Raw genomic sequence first — 23,496 nt, 5'->3', positions numbered from 1 at the left:
TAATTCTGTCCCAAAATAAGGAATTAAACATGAGAGTTAGAATCCCAGCCTCCTGTCTTCAGTTTAGGGCTGGATACTGGGGAACTGGATGGAAGGGCTAAAAAAAGAACAAATTAAAATAGTGGGGTGGAGATTGAGGATGATGAATGAAAGGAGAAATGTGGTAGGGATATGACAGCACCATACTTGCATGGATGACCAAGAGAAGATGAGCCTGGAAAAGGACTGAGAAGGAGCATTCTTGGAGTGGGCATACACCAGGACTCAGTCCTTGGTCTTGATGTCTTTTCTGTCATAACTCACTTTTTGGTGGTCTCATTCAGTCACAGGGCTTTAAATAGCATCTATTAGGCCAGTTACTTCCAAAAATATGTCTTCTTGACATCTTATTCCCAAATTCCAGATCCAACTGCCCACTTGACACCCCATTTGAGTATCTGACAGATATCTCAAACTGAATAGGTCCCAAAGTAAAGTTCTACTTCTAGCTACCATCTTCAAACTGCTGCCTCAGCAAACAGCATTATCGGTAGTCTTCTCTACCTCAGTGGATAGTCCTCCATTCTTTCTGTTATTGAGACCAGAATCTTGGAGTCATCCTGATTCCTCTCTTTTCCACTCCACATCCAGTCTGTCAGAAAATTCTGTTGTCATTGGCTCTACTGCTCTATTTCAATGGAAATACATTGAGTTTCTAGCAGGTTCTCACTATCTCTAGTGCTACCAGTCTGGTTGCAGGCCATCATCATCTCATACCAGATATTATGGTCTCCTAGTGTGCCCTTTAGTTGCTGATTTGAAAATAATTTATTGTAGACTCTTTTATAATGCAGTGACATGTGATACCTCAGTATTTTGAGTAGCATTCTTTGGCAAAGAAAATATTGTTCCGAGATACCTAAGAAGTGTTTAACAGAAAATGTATAAAGTGGCTGTGAAAGGCAACAATTTGTCTAGGCTTACCAGCTGTGATGGTTCATTGAAACATATTTTGCCATAAACATGTGAGCCATATTTTTTAGCAGACTAATGTGTGGATGGGTCTGACTGTGTGAACCATTGGTCTGTAACTCTGCTTCAGTGCAATCTAACATGTGCTGACTGATTAAAGGATGCATTCAAACACATTTTCTTCCTTGACACAGTTAGGGGTTCATAAAAAAACACACAAGAGAACATATATAGTTGGCTTTTTAATCTTCGAAGGAGGAATGAATTTTAATAGCTTACTTTTTTATTGACATAAAGATCAGAATCTTGGCCACAGGTAGAGGTTAAAAATTCAGAAAGGATAAATGATTCAGTTTCAATAAAAAGGTAGTTTTTAGGAACACATAAATACTGTATGTTTGATTAAACTGTTGCCTAGACTTTTGCCAATTTCTTATGATTTGACTTAGATACCAGTATAACCCAATCAGATTGAATAATAATGGCACTGGTGGTCACAGGCCTTCTGTGACTTTCCTACAGCAGTTTCTTGAGTCTATAATCCAGTTCACTTAGCAGTTACTTTAAAACCTATGTTAACTTATTTTTGAAATAGGAGGACAAAATAAATTTCCCTCTAATAAGTTTGTTTTGTTTAGTCTAATGTATAGATTTACTTTTGAAAGGAGAACTGCTGAAATCTTAAGGCATTTTTAAAAATACTTCTAAACATGAGCTCTTAGGCACCCATACAGGTAAACATTAAAATAAAATTAGAGACCTATTATCATATTTGGTAATATATAAGCTACTTGAAATTCCAGAGAAATAGTGAACAAATGCTAACACAACAAAATCCAAGTTCAGACAGATATATCTTTTGACACACAAAAAGAGCCTTTCATTGTACTTGAAAGCTTTACTAATTTCAAATCTGATGAACTATCAAATTGATTATTTCCTATCAGTTTCAGACCACTATAATCTAAATTAGGGAATCTTAACCTGGGGTCAATAAATGGGCTACAAGAAGATCTATGAACTCCTTTGTATACAGAGTTTTGTTTTTATAGGTAGTTTCCTTAAAAGAGAGATCATAGTGTTGACCATATTCTCAAAGGAATCCATGATCCCCCTAAAATGTTTAAAAACTACTGATCCTTATCATTTTCTATCCTATGTATCTATCTATCTCACTGTGATAAAGTAGTTAAACTTGTTTAAGTCTTACACTGACAATGAAAGTTCTCTATTTATAGTTTCTAAGATTTACCATCTAGGTTTTGAAAAATTAAGCTCCGTCAAGGCACTATAGTTAATAATGTGAACAGTAGTTGATATATGAAACTCTCCTTTGACTTGGTGTATGTAACTTTACAATTACCATGTAATATGAATAGGCTGGGATACTAATTTAAGTGCTCTGCAGTGTCTCTGATTATAATTTTGAGAAATTATCTTTTCTTTTTCCTTTATTATGTGCGGTTACAAACCAGTAAGCATAGCCGATCCTGCTGCCCTTGGCTTTATCATTTCTCCGTGGTCTCTGCTGTTGCTGCCATCTGGAAATGTGTCATTTACAGATGAAAATATTTCCAATAAGGATCTTCGAGCATTCACTGCACCCGAGGTTCTTCAAAATCAATCACTAACTTCTCTCTCAGATGTCGAAAAGGTAACTGTTAAGTTTTTGGGTTTTTTTTTGGGGGGGGGGGGGCTTGATTTTGTTTGGTCTACCCTACCTCAACCCTCTAAAGAAAAATTTAAAAATGATTGTGTGTTTTAAGAAATTCATATTTATATTAATAATTCAAAATTGTTTTATAAAATTTTATGGAACTAAGAAAAATATGAAAAAATGTGAGCCATTATTAACTGATGTTTACAAAGATGTATTTAATACATGCTGTGTATAAAACATTGTGCTTATAAGGAAGATAAAAAATATAGTATTGATCCTGATAACATCTATAGAACAATGTGTAATAGATGGCAGAATGAAGTAAATGCTACTTAGAGGTATAAAGTATTTTGGGAATCAAGAGGAGGAACAAGTTCTTTTTAGTGTAGATCGATATCACAGTGAAGGTAGTATTTATATTGGGCTTTGTAGAATGAGTAGAACTTAGAAAAGTGAAAATAGGTAGAAATAGGCATTTCACTCAGGGTTATTAGTATGTGAAATGATTCACTGTGATGGGGAAATGTTTGGTTAGACCAACTGGGCTAGAGCATTACTACCTGGCAGGCTATGCTTAGAGAAAGAAAAGAAAGCTATAGCTCTGAATAAGGAAGACTCCCAATGCCAAAACTTGAGACTTTCTTCTGAGTCAGTGGTGAGCTATCCTAATTTTAGGAGAGTAATATGATGGGATTTTTTATTTCAGAGGGTAAATTTGAGAAAAGGGGATAACTAGGTGGTATGAAAGATTGTGTAGGAATCTAATATTAATATAGGGAAAAGAACTAAATACAGGATAAGTACAGTGAAAGCAAAGCAGACTGAGTTTGTTGATTCATTTGATGGAATAATGAAGAAAAGTTTATGATAGAAATATTCAGTCTGAGGATGGTGATGCCATTGTGACCAGAAGAAGACCTGATTTCATTGTTAAGGCTATGAAAAAAAATGGGAACAAATATAGTATATGTTATGTAATAATTTAGATATGGAACCTTGGAAAATTCAATATTGCTATGAATATCATTTCTCTTACAACATTCCACAGAAGTATGAAAATTAACATAATAAATTGCTAGTAGTAAAATTTTTAAATCAAAAAGTATGTAATCTTTTTTTTTTTTACCCTGCTTGGTTCTCCAACTACTACCCCATGAATTCATAATAAGAAAAAAAATGCTTGCAATGAGATTTTTTTTCTCACTTTCAAATTGTCAAAAATCCAAATATCCATAACATTATATGGACAAGACTTGTGAAAAACCTCTTATATGTTGCTGGTAGAAAGGGAAATCTGACAACATGACAACATGTATCAAAACTATAGAAGATTTAGCCTTTATCTGTAATTTCAGAGAATCAATTCAAGAGAAATACCTGAATGTCCAAAATGACATATCACAATACTGTTTGCTGAAACATTATTTGTAATAGCAAAAGTTTGGGAAAATCCTAATTGCCCATTAATAATAGATTGGCTAAATAGACAGTGCTAAGCCACAAAATGGAGTTCTGTGCAGTATTAAAAAAGGATGAGGAGATCTCTAAGCATTGATATGGAAATATCTCTCTTATTAAATTAAAAATGCAAGTAATTTTTAAAGTTTCTGACCTTTTGTAGAATAAGGTGAAAATAAGAATGTATTTTAAGTTTTGCTTGAGTTTGCATAAATAAACTTTAAAATGGATAAGAACTAATAAAAATGGCTGCTTAGAGGATGGGCTGGGGAATTGGGGGGGGATTTTCAATAATTTCTAGTTGTATTTTCTATTTTAAAAGTTCTCATTTTTATTAAAAAATACAAAATGATTTTATCAAATTATGTATTATACTTCCTTTGGAACAAAAGATTATCAATATATAGTACTTAAATTTTTTAAAATTTTGTTTTACCATAAAATGACTTTAAAAAAAATTATATTCCTAGATCCATATTTATTCTCTTGGAATGACATTATATTGGGGGGCTGATCATGAAGTACCTCAGAGCCAAGTAAGTCAAGTCTTCACATTTGTAGAACTTTACACTTTTAAAAAAGCTCTTCCATGTGTTCATTGCAGTGTTATTTACAATGGCCAAGATATGAAGCAACCCAAGTGCCTATCAGTAAACGATTGGATAAAAAAGCTGTGGTAATATATACAATGAAATATTACTCGGCCATAAAAAAAAAAAATGAAATCTTACCATTTGCAACAGCATGGATGGACCTAGAGGTTATTATGTTAATGAAACAAGTCAGTCAGAGAAAGACAAATATGATTTCACTTACATGTGGAATCTAAAGAACAATATAAATGAACAAATAAAACAGACTCATAGATACAGAGAACAGTTTGATGGTTACCAGAAGGGAAGTGGGTTGGTGGACTGGGTAAGAAATGTGAAGGGATGAAGATATACAAATTGGTAGTTACAAAATAGTCACAGGAATATAAAGTACAGAATAGGGAATATAGTCAATAATACTGTAATAGCTTTGTATAGCACCAGGTGGGAATCAGAAATATCAGGGTAAACACTTTGTAAAGTATATGATTATCTAACCACTATGCTTTACACCTAAAACTAATACAAAATAATATTGAATATTGATTATAAACTGAAAATAAAATAAATTTTTAAAGATGTTCTTCACAAATGTATATGTATTCTACAGCATGCTGTTGGGCACACCAGCATTTCTATGCTGGTTGTTCACATTAATAATGTCACACTCACAGAGTGAAATAACAATGAAGAACTAAAGAAATTATTTATTTCTAGAATGTTCTTAGTCATAGCAGTTACTACTCAGGTTTCAACAGTGCAGCCACGTAGAAAATTATGGCAAGAGAAATGGGAGTGTGCTTTGTTTATTCTTATTTAGTGACTGATAAAGGAGGATTGTAAATGACTGATGATTCATTCTTGTACTGAAAGTGATAATATTTTTTGGTGCAAAAACTGTATGAATACTAATTCTGAGTCTCAGAGTAGGGTTTAGACTTCTTTATTTTTACTCTTTTCACTTCAAAAATCATACTTCACTGGCCCTAGGGGAGCAGGCACAGATGTTAAAGTAACACTGAGGCCTCAGATTCTGATGACCATTGGGCTGCTTCTACTCTTTATCTTATACTAGACGCCCAATGCACAAAATTTATGCAAGGGGCTCAGTAGCTATCGCCTCTGCCTCGGCCTCCGCTGCCGCAGCTTCGTCCCAAAGGTCATCTGGAAGGACGTCCACTCTAAATAGCATATTAGGCTTTTATTATTATCTACACTAATAAAAGAGAAGCATGCAAATTGACTGTACCTCCGCTACACCCACAAGCCACACCCACCAGCCAATCAGGAGCAAGTATGCAAATTAACCCAACCAAGATGGCTGCGGCCCTGGCTGGCCCTGGCTTCCCACCCTGGCTGGCCCTGGCCTCCGCTCAAGGCTACGAAGTTTCAATTATAGAAGATAAATAAATCCCAACAAAAATGGCAGCAGCCACAGAGCTGGAGAGAGCAGGAGACTTGGGTTGTCCCCGGCAATGGAGGAAGCCAAGCTTCCTGCCCAGCCTGGCCTGCCCTAGCCTCCGCTCAAGGCTACAAAGTTTCAATTATAAATTATAGAAGATAAATAAATCCCAGATACCAGGGCCTCCGCTTGGGCCGCAGGAGGGGGGCTGGGGGAGAGGCGTGGCCAGCCTGCAAACCACCACAGGCCCCTTGCCCAGGCTCCTCCACACCCCAAGGGAACCCCCATCCTGATCCGGGACACCCTTCAGGGCAAACCAGCTGGACACCACCCATGCACCAGGCCTCTATCCTATCTAATAAAAGAGTAATATGCAAATTGACCGTCACTCCAACACAAGATGGCTGCCCCCATGTGGTCAAAGATGGCTGCCCCCATGTGGACACAAGATGGCCACCACAAGATGGCCAGCAGGGAGAGGGCAGTTGGGAGGGACCAGGCCTACAAGGGAGGTCAGTTAGGGGTGACGAGGACTGCAGGGAAGGGCAGTTGAGGGGGACCCAGGCCTGCAGGGGAGGGCAGTTAAGGGTGACTAGGCCTGCAGGGGAGGGCAGTTAGGGGCAATCAGGCTGGCAGGGGAGTAGTTAGGCATCAATCAGGCTGGCAGGGGAGTGGTTAGGGGGTGATCAGGCTTGCAGGCAGAAGTGGTTAGGGGCAATCAGGAAGGCAGGCAGGCAAGCATTTGGGAGCCAGCAGTCCTGGATTGTAGGGGTCCCAGATTGGAGAGGGTGCAGGCTGGGCTGAGGGACACCCCCCACCCCCCGGCTTTTATTATTTACCGGGCCTCTAGTAAATAATAAAAGCCTAATATGCTAAGTGTCCGGTTGGCCATTCAACCAATCAAAGCATAATATGCTAATGATATGCTAAGGCCGCTCAACCGCTCCCTATCACATGCACTGACCACCAGGGGACAGATGCTCTGATGGATAGGTTAGCTTGCTGCTGGGGTCTGGCTGATCGGGACTGAGCAAGACAGGTCGGACACACCCTGGAGCCTTCCCAAGGTCCCTCCCCAGCTGGCCAATCTCCTGCATCTCTTACCACCCCAATTGTGCACTGGTGGGGTCCCTCGGCCTGGCCTGTGCCCTCTCGCAATCCAGGCTGAGGGACCGCACCCCTCTCCCCCACCAAGTGCACGAATTTCAGGTTCTGGGCCTCTAGTTTTCTATAATACTTCTGATTCCTAAAAACCCTATGTTAGGGAAAATGGAGGGTGCTCTGGAAAACCAGAGATAGAGCCTCTAATAGACTTGAAGGGTTAGAATATAAAGGAGATTATATCTAAGCTATATCTAAAATATGATATAATGCCCAAATGGAGGAGAAGTGAAGGGGTCCCAGGGAAAGCATATGTTTAAACCAAAGTAGATATACCAATTTTAACTCCCATCAGTAATGCTCCAGTTCTCACCAGTACTTCCTATTGTCAGTCTTTTTTAACCATTCTATCAAGTGTGTGGTGGCTTCTTTTTGTGATTTTAATTTGCATTTCTTGGTATGCTTATGGGATATTTGGATATAATCTACAGATTATCCAGCTAATAAAAAAAATTTTCACATTTTGTCTTCTCTGTTTCACCATCATAATGAAAACATATTTAAATGATCTTTAGTCATTGTAATATTTGGAATCTCTTCTAAGTTATCATAAGAGTATCAATCTATAGTAAATATATATTTAAAATATTACATTTTATTGAATATTAGGAAATTGTTTATTCCCCCAAAATGATATCTATATTGTAAATACTGACCAAAATATTTAAATAAAGAATTCCATTTCTTTATATACAGAAAAGCCACAGAGTTTTTCTATAATACTTCCTATGTTGGGAGATGTATATTAATGCTCTGCTAATAATTTTTTGTGATATCAAAAAGTAAAATGCAGTAAAGAATATATACTACTGGATAAGGAATTAATTTCCTCCAAGTATTTGAAATGTGTTTGTTGTAGTTCCTCTGACTTCCAGAATGGCTAAATTTGTAAAATTTACTCACACCTATCAATGTGGTTTCTCTGTTCTTTATATTCAGCCTATCAAGCTTGGAGATCATCTCAACAGCATACTGCTTGGAATGTGTGAGGATGTTATCTATGCGCGGGTTTCTGTTCGGACTGTGCTGGATGCCTGCAGTGCCCACATCAGGAATAGCAATTGTGCACCTTCATTTTCCTACGTGAAACAGTTGGTAAAACTGGTTCTGGGAAATCTTTCTGGGGTAAGCTGCAGTTCCATTTGTTACATATAGTCATATTTTTAATGTTTTTTTAAATTAAAAAAATTTTTAGAGAGTGGAAAGGAGAGGGAGAGAGAGAGAGAAACATCGATGATGAAAGAAGCATGAATTGGCAGCCTCCTGCATGCCCTCTACTGGGGATCAAGCCTGCAACCAGATATCCAGCTGGTGACCTTTTGGTTCATAGGTCAATGTTCATTCATTGAGACACACTGGCCAGGCCATATAATAGTCATATTTTTAAATTTATCATATAACAAAATTTTCTTTAAAGATATTTTATAAGTAGCATTTTCTCATTGAAAACTAGGAACAGGAGATTGGATTTTTTTTTCTAATGTTGTTTATTTGAAACAATAATTAAAATTTACAAGCATAGCACAATGACCTGGTCTCCTAGATTTTATGAAACCTATTCTTTAGATCTTTAATTCAGCAAGTGTCATAAAATCACAGCATATTAGAGCTGAAAATGTCTGCCCTTGTCTTGTTGGTCTGTCTATTATGAAAAACTCATTGATATGCAAAATGAGTTTTATAATTATTTAAATGTACTTTCTGTCATTTTATTCTTTCTTGGCCACTTATTTGTCTGGGCCCCTTAGCTGTTCCCAAAATCCTCCCCTCCTTCACTGGACACTGGCACCTGGTGCATGTGGAGGGTGGGGTGAAGAGGGTACATGTGTGTATTCCTGCCATATTGCTGCAAACCTGGACTTTTCCACTTTCCCTCTTGGATATGAAGAATCCAAGGAATGACAAACTATATCTAATAGTGCACTTCTTAAGCTATATTCTGTTCTATTTGCCCTAGTTTGGATATACCTTGGATTTTGATATCTGATCTAGATCTAAATGAGATCTGTCTTACCCTTTAGGGTTATGGTCCCTGAGTAGTGTCCTGTCCTTTGTGTGAGCTCTGTATTCACCACTGTCACACATGTTCTTGCTGGCTTCCTTATCCCTAGAGGTTTAGTTCTGCCATCTTAACCAGGATGTCATATGGCTGGCAGGAATATATTCAAATTCCATACACTTTGCCAGTTGATAACTAGGTAAATGGTCTGTAAACTGTAGCTCCTGGAGCCTTTTCGATTCTGTAGTGAAGGGGAATGCAGGTAATAGAGGCTGAGTGAATGGGGTTCTTAGCCGCTTATTTCCCCTCCTTAACTACAACTGCTCCACTTGTATTTGATTTGTTTGCTTATATTCCTGCATGTGATTTTTTTTTTAACAAAGATAAAGCTATTTAAAAAGTCTATGAAAGACCTCTATCCAAATGAAAGTTTCCTACATATTTTCAAACATTTTTTAAATTCCTCTGATTAAATAAGCTTGAGGAAAAACTGTTTAAGGGAAATTGTGTTTTCACTGCACAACTTTTCAGTCTTTATTACACCAGGCTGTATTATTAACCTTTAAGAGAGATGGGCTTGTAAGTGAAACATACCCCAAACTTATTTGAATCTTTTTTTTTTCAGATCTTTTTGTAACACTCTCTGAGAAATGTTGCTCAACATGAATTCCTTTACTTTATAAATAAAAAAAAATTGAGACATAGCTTATGGAACTTATTTTTCTTATTAGTCAGTCCAAGGGATCTCTCTGTCATACCACACCTCCTCTAAGACTTAGTCCTGTTTACTGATTTTACTCCTATAGTAAAATTGCTGGAAATATTTTTCCATGAAGAACTATTCCTTCACAGAATTCTATTATCCATCTAATAATTGCCCATATTAGATAAGACTCCATCACTTTTGGTATTTAGTTCATTTATTACAATAGCTATATATTGCTCATCTACTTATGAAACCTGTGCTAGATACCATAGGAGATACAAATTTGAATAGAATATGCTCTGCCTTCTAAGAGCTCTAAATTAAAGTTCTACAACCATTTGTTCAATTATAAAATGCGAAAAAAGGTATTAAAAGTAATTTTTTTTTAAACCTATGAGAGCTTGAGGGGAAAAGATACAAGTTAGGACCACATTGAAAAACAGCACTTTGAACTAGATCCTATAGACTAGGTAGAAAGAGTAATCTGGGCAGAAGGAAGTAAACTTGAATAAAAGTTGTGAAATAGGAAAGAGCAGGGTGTGTTTGAGGAACAGTAATAAGTCTGGTATGGGGTGTGTTATGGGGTTGGTTAGTGGGAGAGAAGAATAGAAGTATCAGTGTATAGAGAGCCTGCCTTTCCAGAGGCAAATTTCTACTACGTAGAAGTAACAATGCTCCCCTCATCTTTCCAATGCTCTTGCTTATCTCCTAGACAGAAGTAACTCTGACAGCTACCATTTTTTAAGTGTTTATTTTAGCCAGGCACTGTGCTAAATGGCTTTGTGCTTTTTCACATCTAGTCATCATAACAACCCAGGTTTCATTTTAATTTTATTCTCATTGTAGAGATAATGAAACTAAGGCTCTGAAAGAATAAATTACATACCTATGCTACATACATGGTAAATGACAGAGACACAATTGCAACCTGGATCTCTCTGACCCCAAGTCCATGCTGTTAGCCATTACGCTTCTCTGCGGCTGTTGTTGCCACCAGTAGCTGATGAAATGACTTGTCTTTCACTCAGGGTGAAATTAATTATAAGTGACGATAATCCCTACTTAAAATTGATTAGCATAGAGTAAAAGTCAGTAGGCTAGCTTACTTGTCCTGATTCTTTCACTGGTGTTTGTTAATTTTTTTAACCTCAATTTTAGTTATCTGAAAAATAGTACATACCATCTACCTATACTACTGAACAGTTGTGAAGATAATTATTTCAATGTTGATGAGCTGCTTCAAAGTTCTTAGAAAATTTCTTGTTATTTCCCCCTTTAACTGTAATAAGAGAAGAATAGTCCTCAAAAAAACCCTACCACATGGGGTTCTTTGAGGACTAAATGACATAAAGTATGTACAGCACTAAGGTAGGGCCTGCCTGATAGTAATTGCTCAATGAATGACAGCAGGGATTCCCAAAGATGCAGGATGTCCTTATCTCCTCAGTTACTGACAATAGAGTGCAATCTGGACTAACATCATTTACATGAAACATCATTTCAGAAATATATTCATTTAAGTCTTCTTATAGGTAAGAAACAATGCCTTGAATATACCACCTTAAACAGTTTTTTTAGTCCATACTCAAGTTTCACTAAAGGAGAAATGTTAGGGTGTGTGCGTGCTTGTCCGTGTGTGTGTGTGTGTGTGTGTGTGTGTGTGTGTGTGTAAAACCAGATGTGTATGTATGTTCTTGGTGCCAGATTTAAGTAATTTCTCTTTACCATTTCTCTCCTTCCATTTATTTTATGAAATTTCTACTCTAATAATCATCTGAATAAGCCCAGTGTTCAGTCTAACTTTTCATGCCTTATAATGTGGGATTAGATCCAATTTGACATGCCTTATTTTAAACCAAGTACCCTTGATTAAAGTACTAAAGTTTAAGATTACTAAAGCCTTTTGTTATAAAGGGGACTCAGTGGGTAGATTTAGCCCTAGCTGGTTTGGCTCAGTGGGTAGAGCGTTGGCCTGTGGACTGAAGGATCCTGGGTTTGATTCAAGTCAAGAGCACATGCCCAGGTTGCAGGCTCTATCAAAAAGAGCAATGGTTTAGATTTAATTGCCATTCCTCAATATGTCCTTTTAGTTGAAAGCATTTCTCAAAAGTAATTCCTGGCAGGAAAAATCTAGAAAATTATTTTTGAAAATAATTCATATCAGTAACTTCCATGCATTGCAACAATCAGGTGAAAGCTATATTATACCAGAATTAATATATTTTTAAAATTATAATATAACTTGATTGATGAACGTAGTTATCAGTTTTGGGGGGAAAAGAGCACTTCAAGTTTACTATTTTCAAATGGAACTCAAATTTAACTACTTTAATTTGGCTAACTTTGTTCCCTAGTTAGCAGACTGCTCTTTGATAACAGTTTCTTGCCTTTTATTTTCTGACAATGAATTGCCCAGAACTGAGCTACATAAATTCTTATCCAAGGAATACAAATTAACAATAGCAAATGTGGAATGTCTTTACTTAATGCGACACCTTCCAAAAATTGTCTAACTAATGTCATTCTATAGCATATTACCATGACAAAAAAGGGAGATTCTTTTGTCAGACTTGATTTTTGATTACCTTTGTACAGACGGATCAGCTTTGCTGTAACAGTGACCAAAAACCTGATCGAAGCCAGGCTATTCGTGACCGATTGAGAGGAAAAGGATTACCAACAGGTAAGAGTATAATAGTAGAAATTTCTTGGCTTAAACCTTATTTTATGGTTTCCTTTACAAAATCATACTTACCTGGCTTGAAAATCTGATAATTGTGAGGTGACCATCATTAGAATATAGGTATGCAAAGTAGAGGCAGGGAACAGATAGGAAAGCTACCTTTATTTTAATGTATTAATTCATTAAAGTTATGCATAAAATGTTAATATAATCAAGACCACCACAGCAAATCATTTCCTTTTGCATATCATTATTATAGCAATAATATAAATTGTTACTTTATCATGGTACTTTACATTAACCCTTTGCACTCGCTTGCTTTTTTCTCGATTCCTTTATTCTAATGCTAACCGTGTCGAGTCACACTCGACATCTGAGTGCAAAAGGTTAAAAATGCATTTTAAAGCAAGACAAAACAATACACATTTATGAATATAAACTCTACTGAAATAAGAGTTTCACAAAGAAACATTATTCTTACTAAACTTTATTTTATATTCTATTTCTTTTTTTAATGCTAGTCACAAACCACTAAATTGATTTTATGATCAACCAATTCTGTGACTTGCAGTTATACATATTATGTTAGATTATATGATGTTTAAAAAAAAACCTGATGAATAGTTTAGCCATTTGCCAGTAGCATTAAATAATTATGGGTTCTATATAATAATTGAATTTATTTTTTAAGGAAATGAATAGAAATTCCAAACATGTGAAATGAAAGTTAAGTTTCAGGCTTGGCTTATTTATGAAATGAACTTTTGTGGGGGCTTTTATTATCTTTTTTCTCTTTACTTCTTATCAAGTAATATTGGTAATTATGAAAATCTAAATAATAACAAAAATATTTTGTGGGTGAAATTTTGTCTTATGGAGGCTGGGAAGAAGTAAATGTAAATATGGCTTAAATATATTCTAATAAAACATTCTAATTGATAATGTAGTCAGATTAGAAAGCTAAGATGCCTAAATTTACAGTTAATCATATAATCAGAGCCCAGCTATCTTATTTAAAACCCAATGAGAAACTCATTGTGAAAACTAAATATAGACAATTGATTATCTGGACCAAATGTTTTGCAGAATTGAGAACTTTCATGTATCCCAGAGGGAAGAATTGTCCCTAAGCAAGTGTAATGTTGTTCTTGAAAAAGTCAAAGAAAAGCAATAAAATAATTTCTAATGGAGTAATTCTGTAACGATGCAGTTAGTTAAGTGTCTGCTTTGGTACTTTTATTTTACTTATTGTGAATAATGACTGTTTTCCTGAAGAGTTATCTTAGCTCTCATATCATCAATATAATCAATTCATTTCTGGTTACATAAGGTTTCTTTTCTCGTACATATATTATTATTTTATGTGGAGGTAAAAACAAACAAACCAGAAAGCAGATTTTGTTTAACTTAGTTTTTACAATACTTTGATGCTAATTCAAAAAGAATTTTTAACCCTTTCTTTTGTTTCTTTAATGTACTTATGTTCCTATATATACAGACACACCTTCTTGTAGGTAAAAAACTGGTTCCCTTTATTTTAAAACTATACTAGGATTTGAAATATGACAGTGTGAAACTTGGTGCTAAAAATGGCAGCACTTTGTTAATGCATCAAATTTTCAGTCAGTGTCCTGTCAGAACTGAAGAGTAGCAGAAATTATAGCTGAATGTCATTGGCAATCTGAAAGAGTCTTTCAGGGAGACAGCATACTTTCATAACTGAAATATTAGATTTAAAAGCAATTATTTCTATTTCTCTTATTTATTATCTTTCTAGTTTTTTTCCCTCTCCCCCTTTTTCTCTTCCTTCTTTTCACTCCTTCTCTGCTCTCCCTCCCTCTCTCTCTTCCTCCTTACCTCCTTATTTATTTTCTGTACTTTTATCTCTTTCTAGAATTCCTTTCTATTATCTACTATCAATTAAGTGTCCATGTTATAAAATTGGGGTGTGGGTTTTTTGGGTTTTTTTGCTTGTTTGTCACTTGTTTACTTAGAAAATATAATGTTATATTATTCATTTTTAAAGACTTTTTTTCTAACAATAAAATGTTATCCCTATCCACTATGAACCTATAGAAAAGAAAAAAAAATCACCCTGCCATATTCAGTTCATTAAATTTTAAAAATTCTAAGGTGTTAATATATTACCTTCAATGATTCAACCTTATTATTATAGACATTAATTATTATATAATATTTTAGACATAGGAATTAGAGATTGAACTGAATTTACACCTACTTTTTAACATACCTTAAACAATAAGTTATTTACTTGTCATTACATATATACATATGTTGTTTTTTATATGTTTTTATTTTTTTTTTCTTTTTTTTTTTTTCCAATTTTTTTTATTAAGGTATTACATGTGTACATATTTTACCATTGCCACCCTCCACCCCACTCCCATATATGCCCTCACCCCCCAAAGTTTTGCATCCATTGATTATGCTTATATGCATGCATACAAGTCCTTTGATTGATCTCTTATCTCCCCCCCTCTCCCTAACTTTCCCCCTATAATTTGACAGTCTGTTTGATGCTTTACTGTCTCTGTATCTATCTTTTTGTTCAAGTTTATAATGTTCTTTATTACCCATAAATGAGTGAGATCATGTGATATTTTTCTTTCATTGACTGACTTATTTCACTTAACATAATGTTCTCTAACTCCATCCAGGTTGCTGCAAATGATGAGAATTCCTTCTTTTTTATGGCAGCATAGTATTCCATTGTGTAGATGTACCACAGTTTTCTGATCCAGTCATCTGCTGACGGGCACCTAGGCTGTTTCCAAATCTTAGCTATGGTGAATTGTGCTGCTATGAACATAGGGGTGCATATATCCTTTCTGATTGGTGTTTCTAGTTTCTTCGGATATATTCCCAGGAGTGGGATTACTGGGTCAAATGGGAGTTCCATTTTCAGTTTTTTGAGGAAGCTCCATACTGTTCTCCACAGTGGCTGCACCAGTCTGCATTCCCACCAGCAGTGCACGAGGGTTCCTTTTTCTCCGCATCCTCGCCAACACTTGTCGTTTGTTGATTTGTTGATGATAGCCATTCTGACAGGTGTGAGATGGTACCGCATTGTTGTTTTGATTTGCATCTCTCGGATAATTAGTGACGTTGAGCATGTTTTCATGTGTCTTTTGGCCTTCCTTCTGTCTTCTTTTGAAAAGCTTCTATTTAGGTCTGTTGCCCATTTCTTTATTGGATCATTTATCTTCCTTTTATTAAGTTGTATAAGCTGCATGTAGATGTTGGAGATCAAACCTTTATCAGTGATGCCATTTGCAAATATGTTCTCCCAGGCAGTAGGCCTTCTTGTGGTTTTGTTAATGGTTTCTTTTGCTGTGAAAAAGCTTTTTATTTTGATGTAGTCCCATTTGTTAATTTTCTCTTTAGCTTCCATTGCCCTAGGGGCAGTGTCAGTGAAGAATTTCTTTTGGCATATGTCTGAGATTTTGCTACCTGTGGATTGCTCTAGTATTTTTATGGTTTCCCGTCTTATGTTTAAGTCCTGTGTCCATTTTGAGTTTATTTTTGTGTATGGCGTAAGTTGGTGATCAAGCTTCATTTTTTTGCATGTATCTGTCCAATTTTCCCAACACCATTTATTGAAGAGACTGTCTTGACTCCATTGTATGTTCATGCCTCCTTTGTCAAATATTAATTGAGCATAGTGGTTTGGGTCAATATCTGGATTCTCTATTCTGTTCCACTGATCTATATGTCTGTTCTTGTGCCAGTACCAGGCTGTTTTGAGAACAGTGGCTTTGTAATACAGCTTGAAATCTGGTATTGAGATCCCTCCTACTTTATTCTTCTTTCGCAGGATTGCTGTGGCTATTCGGGGTCTTTTTTTATTCCAGATGAATTTTTGGAGAGTTCTTTCAAGGTCGGTGAAATATGCCATTGGTATTTTAATGGGGAGTGCATTGAATCTATAGATTGCTTTGGGTAGTATGGACATTTTAATGATGTTGATTCTACCAATCCATGAACATGGTATGTTCTTCCATCTGTTTACGTCTTCCTCTATCTCTTTTTTCAGTGTCCTGTAGTTTTCCGTGTATAGGTCTTTTACCTCCTTAGTTAAGTTTATTCCTAGGTATCTTAATTTTTTTGGTGCGATGGTAAATGGAATTGCCTTTTTAGTCTCTCTGTCTGTAAGTTCACTATTGGTGTATAGAAAGGCCATAGATTTCTTGGTGTTAATTTTGTATCCTGCTACATTGCCGAATTCATTTATTAAGTCTATTAGTTTTTTGACGGAGTCTTTCGGATTTTTTATGTACAATATCATGTCGTCTGCAAATAAAGACAGCTTTACTTGTTCTTTTCCAATTTGGATGCCTTTTATTTCTTCTTCTTGTCTAATTGCAATGGCTAATACTTCCAGTACTATGTCAAACAGGAGTGGTGAGAGTGGGCATCCCTGTCTTGTTCCTGTTCTTAGGTGAAATGTTTTTAGTTTTTGTCCATTGAGTATGATGTTTGCTGTGGGTTTATCATATATAGCTTTTATTATGTTGAGGTATGAGCCTTCTATTCCCACCTTGTTGAGAGTTTTTATCAAGAAAGGGTGTTGGATTTTGTCAAATGCTTTTTCTGCATCAATTGATATGACTATGTGATTTTTATCTCTCAATTTGTTTATGTGATGTATCACGTTTATTGATTTGCGGATATTGTACCATCCTTGCATTCCTGGGATAAATCCTACTTGGTCATGGTGTATGATCTTTCTGATGTACTGCTGGAGCCGATTTGCTAGAATTTTGTTGAGGATTTTGGCATCTATGTTCATGAGGGATATTGGTCTGTAATTCTCTTTCATTGTGTTGTCTTTATCTGGTTTTGGTATTAGGGTGATGCTGGCTTCATAGAAGGAGCTTGGAAGTGTTCCTTCCTCTTGAATTTTTTGGAATAGTCTGAGGAGGACAGGTTTTAGTTCTTCCTTGAATGTTTGGTAAAACTCTCCTGTGAAGCCATCAGGCCCCGGGCTTTTGTTTGCTGGAAGCTTCTTGATGACTGCTTCAATTTCGTCCATAGTTATTGGCCTATTGAGCTCTTTAGATTCTTCTTGATTGATTTTTGGAAGGTTATATTTTTCTAGGAATATGTCCATTTCCTCCAGGTTGTCCAGTTTGTTGGAATAGAGTTGTTCGTAGTATTTTGTAACAATCCTTTGTATCTCAGCGGGGTCTGTTGTTATTTCACCTCTTTCATTTCTGATTTTGTTTATTTGGGTCCTCTCTCTTTGCTTCTTGGTGAGCCTGGCTAGAGGTCCATCAATCTTGTTTATCCTTTCAAAGAACCAGCTCTTGGTTTTGTTGATCTTTTGTATTGTTTCTTTGGTCTCTATGTCATTTATCTCCGCTCTGATCTTTGTTATTTCCTTCCTTCTGGTTACACTGGGCTTTTCTTGCTGCTCTTTTTCTAGCTCTTTGAGTTGTAGGGTTAAGTAATTTATTACCATTGATTCTTGTTTTTTGCAATAGGCTTGTAGAGCTATGAACTTCCCTCTCAAGACTGCTTTCACTGTGTCCCATAGATTTTGGATTGTTGTGTTTTCATTGTCATTTGTTGCCATGATGTTTTTTATTTCTTCCTTGATCTCTCTGGTGACCCAGTCATGGTTTAATAGCATGCTGTTTAGTCTCCAAGTGTTTGATTTCTTTGGATTGTATTTATTGTAGTTGATTTCCAGTTTTATGCCACTGTGATCTGAGAAGACGCTTGATATAATTTCTATCTTCTTGAATTTGAAGAGACTTTGCCTGTGACCCAGCATATGGTCTATCTTTGAAAATGACCCATGTGCACTTGAGAAGAATGTATATTCTGTGGCTTTGGGGTGAAATGTTCTAAAGATGTCAATTAATTCCATCTGGTCTAGTGATTCATTTAGGATTGCTGTTTCTTTGCTGATTTTTTGTTTAGAGGATTTATCCAGTGGTGATAGTGGGGTATTAAAGTCTCCTACTATGATTGTATTGCTATTAATCTCTCCCTTGAAATCTTCCAGGAGTTTTTTTATGTATTTGGGTGCTCCTATATTGGGAGCGTATATGTTTACCAGAATTATTTCTTCTTGTTGGATTTCTCCCTTTAGTATTATGAAGTGGCCTTCTTTATCTCTTGTTATGGCATTTACTTTGAGGTCTATTTTGTCAGATATAAGTATTGCTACCCCAGCTTTTTTTTCATTTCCATTTGCCTGAAAGATATTTTTCCATCCCTTCACTTTCAATCTGTGTGAGTCTCTTGTTCTGAGGTGGGTCTCTTGTAGACAGCATATATATGGGTCGTGTTTTTTTATCCATTCAGCTACTCGATATCTTTTGATTGGAGCATTTAGTCCATTTACATTTAAAGATATTACTGAAAGGTACTTGTTTGTGGTCATATCTATTTTTGTGTCTATATTCCTTCTTACCTGTTTATTTCTTCTTTTTACAGTATTCCCTTTAGCAATTCTTGCATTGCTGGTTTGGTGGTGATAAACTCCTTAAGCCTTTTTTTATCTGCAAAGCTCCTGATTTCCCCTTCAATTTTGATTGATAGTCTTGCTGGATATAGTATTCTTGGATTCAGTCCTTTGCTTTGCAACACTTTGTATACCTCCGTCCATTCACTTCTAGCTTGTTGTGTTTCTGTTGAGTAATCATTTGACAATCTGATGGGTGTTCCTTTGTAGGTAACTCTCTGTCTCTCTCTTGCCGCCTTTAAGATTCTCTCTTTATCATTTATATTTGCCATTGAAATTATGACATGTCTTGGTGTGGGTCTTTTGGGGTTGATCCTGCTTGGGACTCTCTGTACTTGCGTAACTTTTATCTTTCCCATATCCGGGAAGTTTTCTGTCATTATTTCTTCAAATAGATTTTCTAATCCCTGCTGCTCTTCTTGTCCTTCTGGAAGCCCTATTATACGCATGTTACTTCGTTTCATGTTGTCCCGAAGCTCCCTTAGGCTTTCCTCCTGCTTTTTAATTTTTTTCTCCAATTGCTGTTGAGATTGAGCTTGTTTCTGTACCTGATCTTCTAACTCACTAATTCGGTCCTCTGCTTCTTGTAGTCTACTGTTGAAACTTTCCATGGTGTTTTTGATTGTAGCTATATCACTTTTCATTTCTTCCTGATTCTTGCATAAGTTGTTTATTTTCTCATCCATCCGATGTATAAATTCCACGAGCATTACTCTAAACTCCTTTTCGGTCATGTTGCAAGCTTCAGTTTCACTGATTTCCTTTCTTGGCGACTCCACATTTTCTTTCCTCTGTGAGTTATTTCGTTTCCCCATTCTGGCTATCACCAGAAAGCTCAAGCTTCCGTTTGCGTGGACTTGGGCCGTGTGCTGTGGGGACTTCACTCCACCCGAGTTTCACTGAAGTGCTCTGACACTAGGACGTGTGGCTGCCTTTGGTTGGTGGGAACCAGACTTGCCCAGAGTCAGTGTCCCCAGTGTTCCGTGTGGTCTCGTGTGCACACTTAGATTCAGGGGCCCTGTCTGCACCACACTGTTGGTATGTGCCGAAAATGAGATCCTTAGCATGTGCCAGGAGTCAGAGTTTCCCTGTGTCTGCACCAAGACTCGAGTGTCAGAGTCTCTGTTGCCTTGTGCGGTTTCTCGTTGAGACTCAGGGTCCCTATGTGTGCATGCACCAACAATTGGGGTCGCTGGCTCTTAGTGTGAATGCGCTGTGAGTCAGGGATCCCAGGCAGCTGTGTCCGGCGTGCCAAATTCCCTGAAGTGGAGCTGCGACCTGTGTGTGCTCTCTCTACTGAGCCAAACCGGGTAGGGCGCACACTCTTGATTTCCTGAAGGTGAGCTGGCTCTGTGCACTCTACAGGAGTCCTGGAAGGGGGCGGAGTCTGTCCTGCGTGCCAAATTCCCCCAAGGGAAAGCCCCTCTGTGCAAGCACTAAGATTCCCTGAAGGGAGAGCTGTGACCCGCAAGCCAAATTCCCCCAAATTCTCCGAAGGGGAGCCCTCTGTGCGCACTGACAGATTTCCCCAACAGGGAGCTGATTCTCTCCTGTGCGCTCGCGCGTGCCAAATTCCCTGAGGGGGAGCGAGTCCCTGCGCAAAGCTCTGCGGCTTGGGCGAGAGGCGGATCTATCAGTTAAAATGGCGCTGTCTGCGCGCCTGCGGGGAGGGGGTAGGCTCTTTGACTCACGGAATTCTGCCGGGACGTCTGGATTCTTGTTGTTTGTTGGTCTGAAGCTGTGATAGCAGTTCTCTGTCCCCAGTGGCTGCAGGGTCCTGGTTTGTGTCAGAAGCCAGGATCCGAGTCTCAGGCAGCTCTGTTTCTCAAGATGGCGTGGTCTCCGCGTCCGCAACAGCCGCGGAGATGTGTCCGCTTTGTGCGCGGGGCTCCGCTGTCTAGGACTGCCCGGTTAGGCAGCCCTTTGGAAGACCTGCAGAATCTAACTGACCCTAGCTCATACACACACACACCACACACGTCTACACTCTTCTCTATGGGTTCCTCACTCACACTCTCTCTCTCCCTACCTTCCTGCCGGTCGCCATCTTTAATCCTCTGTTTTTTATATGTTTTTAAATAAAAGTCATATAAAAGTAAAACTTACTAGACATGTAGATTAAGTACATTCATTTTTGTAGGTGTTCAATGAATATTTTTTGATTGAATGGGTGTGAAAAATAGTTTTAAAATATTAGATATAATAATATATTTATAATATAATTTTAATGGCTTCATAAAGAAATATATATGACTTTGTGATTTATCTTTTTAGATAATCCATTTGAAACCTTAGGTTGTACAAAGTAAAAAGAAAAACATAGTTCATCATATTGACTCATATTTTTAGACTATGTCATTTCAAACAAAAGTATTATTCTCTTTTATTTGCGACTTTGTTTTTATAATATTGAGAAAGACTTAATATAATTGTCTAACAGCTTTTTAAAATTCTATGACTAACAGACTGTCCAAACACAGATAATCTAGGATTAATGGTAATGACTTAAAAAAATTAACAGGGAAATCTTTAAATAGTCTCTCCATTGATTTTATTCTCTAAAATAGTCCTATCTCTTTTTTGGATAACAAAGTCCTCCCTATATGTAAACTCAAGAGAATTTGTAAGAAATTTAGTTGTCACTCAGAATAATTTTGAATAGAATTAGAGGTCCTGATACTTAAAGAAACAATAATCTTTTGGATCAAGTGTAATGTAAGAAGATTCCCCAGTTTGTTTTAGCCATAGCTTCCCACAATAGTACTGCTCAAAGGCTTTCTTAATTTACCTTTAACTAGTTTATAAAACCACATCTCAAAAACAATAAAAATAATATACCAGTTATAGCCATTACCAGACAGAAGCAATTAGCAGCTAAGAGTCAGTGGCATATAATAACATAAAAACTTCAAGGTTAAGAAAAAATTACCTTGTGAAGAAGAAATATTCCTCTAGGACACCGAGACCAGCTATCTTATTTAAAACCCATGAGAAACTCTCATTGTAAAAACTAAATATAGATGATTGATTATCTGGACCAAATGTTTTGCAGAGTTCAGGACCCTCATAAATCTGAAATGGAAGAATGTTCCCTAAGCAAGTGTACTGTTGTTCTTGAAGAAGTCATAGAAAAGCAATAAAATCATTTTTAATGGAGCAATTTACTCCATTAGAAATCCTGGTGTTACTTTTGGGCAGTGCCAGTTCTCAACTCTCAGTGGTCACTTGCAAACCATTTTAGGGATAATGCCTTATAACTATGTAATTTGATTGTTCAACTAAGTCTTAACAATACAATTTTTCATCTATAAGTAGATGACCTTAAAAGGTCCCTCCTTATATCTAACCTCTGAGATCTGTCAAAGAAGGTAAGGCCCAAACTAGTGGGCTGTCTGCCCCCACTTTGTTATTTAATACTGCTCATGCCGATAAAATGGCTTCACTAAGCAGAAAGAAAGCAAACATTTCCTGCCAAGCTTAAGGTGGAAACCTACACCATGATCAGATCAGCATGATATAGCTTCAGAACTTGGGCGTATTGATAATATCACGTTTCTTTTTCTATGTACTTGAACACATTTGTGAGGACAGATGGGGAATCGAGAGCCTCTTTTAATACTGAAATGTCATTTTGAAGTTAGCTTCTAAGAGATGCTGTGAATTTTTTTAGTCTCTTGTGAGGGGAAAGGTAAATGATATGATATCCAGTTAGAGATAATATTATCATTTTTAAAACAAAAATAGTTAAAATACAATGTACTTTACCAGGAAGATTTTTTTTCAACCTAATTAAAATGGAATGTGTTTTATAATGAAAACTTTTTTATATTCTTAAAATTATTTATTCATAGCTCTTCCAAGTGTATTTATTGTTCCCTTTAGTTTTTAGCAAGCTGTGTGCTCTCCAAAAGGAAAATGCTTATGGTTTCATTTTAAATATAGATGTTTATCATTGTATATAATCTAATATTGTCTGTACCCTCTCTCTGAACTCAGTGCCTCCTTAAGAAATAGAAAATCTACCTCTAGTCATCACTAGAATAATGTGATTTTTTTAAATTGTAGAATAAACCTAAAATTTTTGTAGATCTTTTGATTTCCAGTTCCATTATTTCCTCTCAAAAGAACTTTTAAATTCTTCCACAGTAGACAATTATATGCTGAGGAAAATAAAGCAGAAACAAAAGGAAGACAAAATTAGAATTTTATGTTGCCCTTCTTCAGAAGAGCTCATAATAGTTCATATGAATTAGTTCATTTATTCTGTCATCTCTAAGAAGAAGGCATAACAAATTATGTCCACATTTTTGTAGATGAAGGAAGTATGAAGCATGGATATTAAGTGGCTTGACCAAGCTCATGGGTTGAATGGTAAAGCTAGAATTAAAAC

General features: G+C 36.6%; 1 protein-coding gene across 1 annotated transcript in view; it reads left to right on the top strand.

The window, feature by feature from the left end:
• PTPN13 (protein tyrosine phosphatase non-receptor type 13) overlaps positions 1-23,496 on the top strand; it is a 207,278-nt gene that overhangs the window by 67,144 nt on the left and 116,638 nt on the right. Inside the window, exons 3-6 of the mRNA XM_054727633.1 lie at positions 2,427-2,605; positions 4,540-4,605; positions 8,165-8,350; positions 12,526-12,613. Coding sequence (XP_054583608.1) covers positions 2,427-2,605; positions 4,540-4,605; positions 8,165-8,350; positions 12,526-12,613 — 519 coding nt within the window. The remainder of the gene's footprint in view (positions 1-2,426; positions 2,606-4,539; positions 4,606-8,164; positions 8,351-12,525; positions 12,614-23,496) is intronic.

Source organism: Eptesicus fuscus, chromosome 2 (genome assembly GCF_027574615.1).
Source record: "Eptesicus fuscus isolate TK198812 chromosome 2, DD_ASM_mEF_20220401, whole genome shotgun sequence".
In the NCBI taxonomy this organism is placed as follows: Eukaryota; Metazoa; Chordata; class Mammalia; order Chiroptera; family Vespertilionidae; genus Eptesicus; species Eptesicus fuscus.
This window is presented reverse-complemented; position numbering and strand designations above follow the sequence as displayed.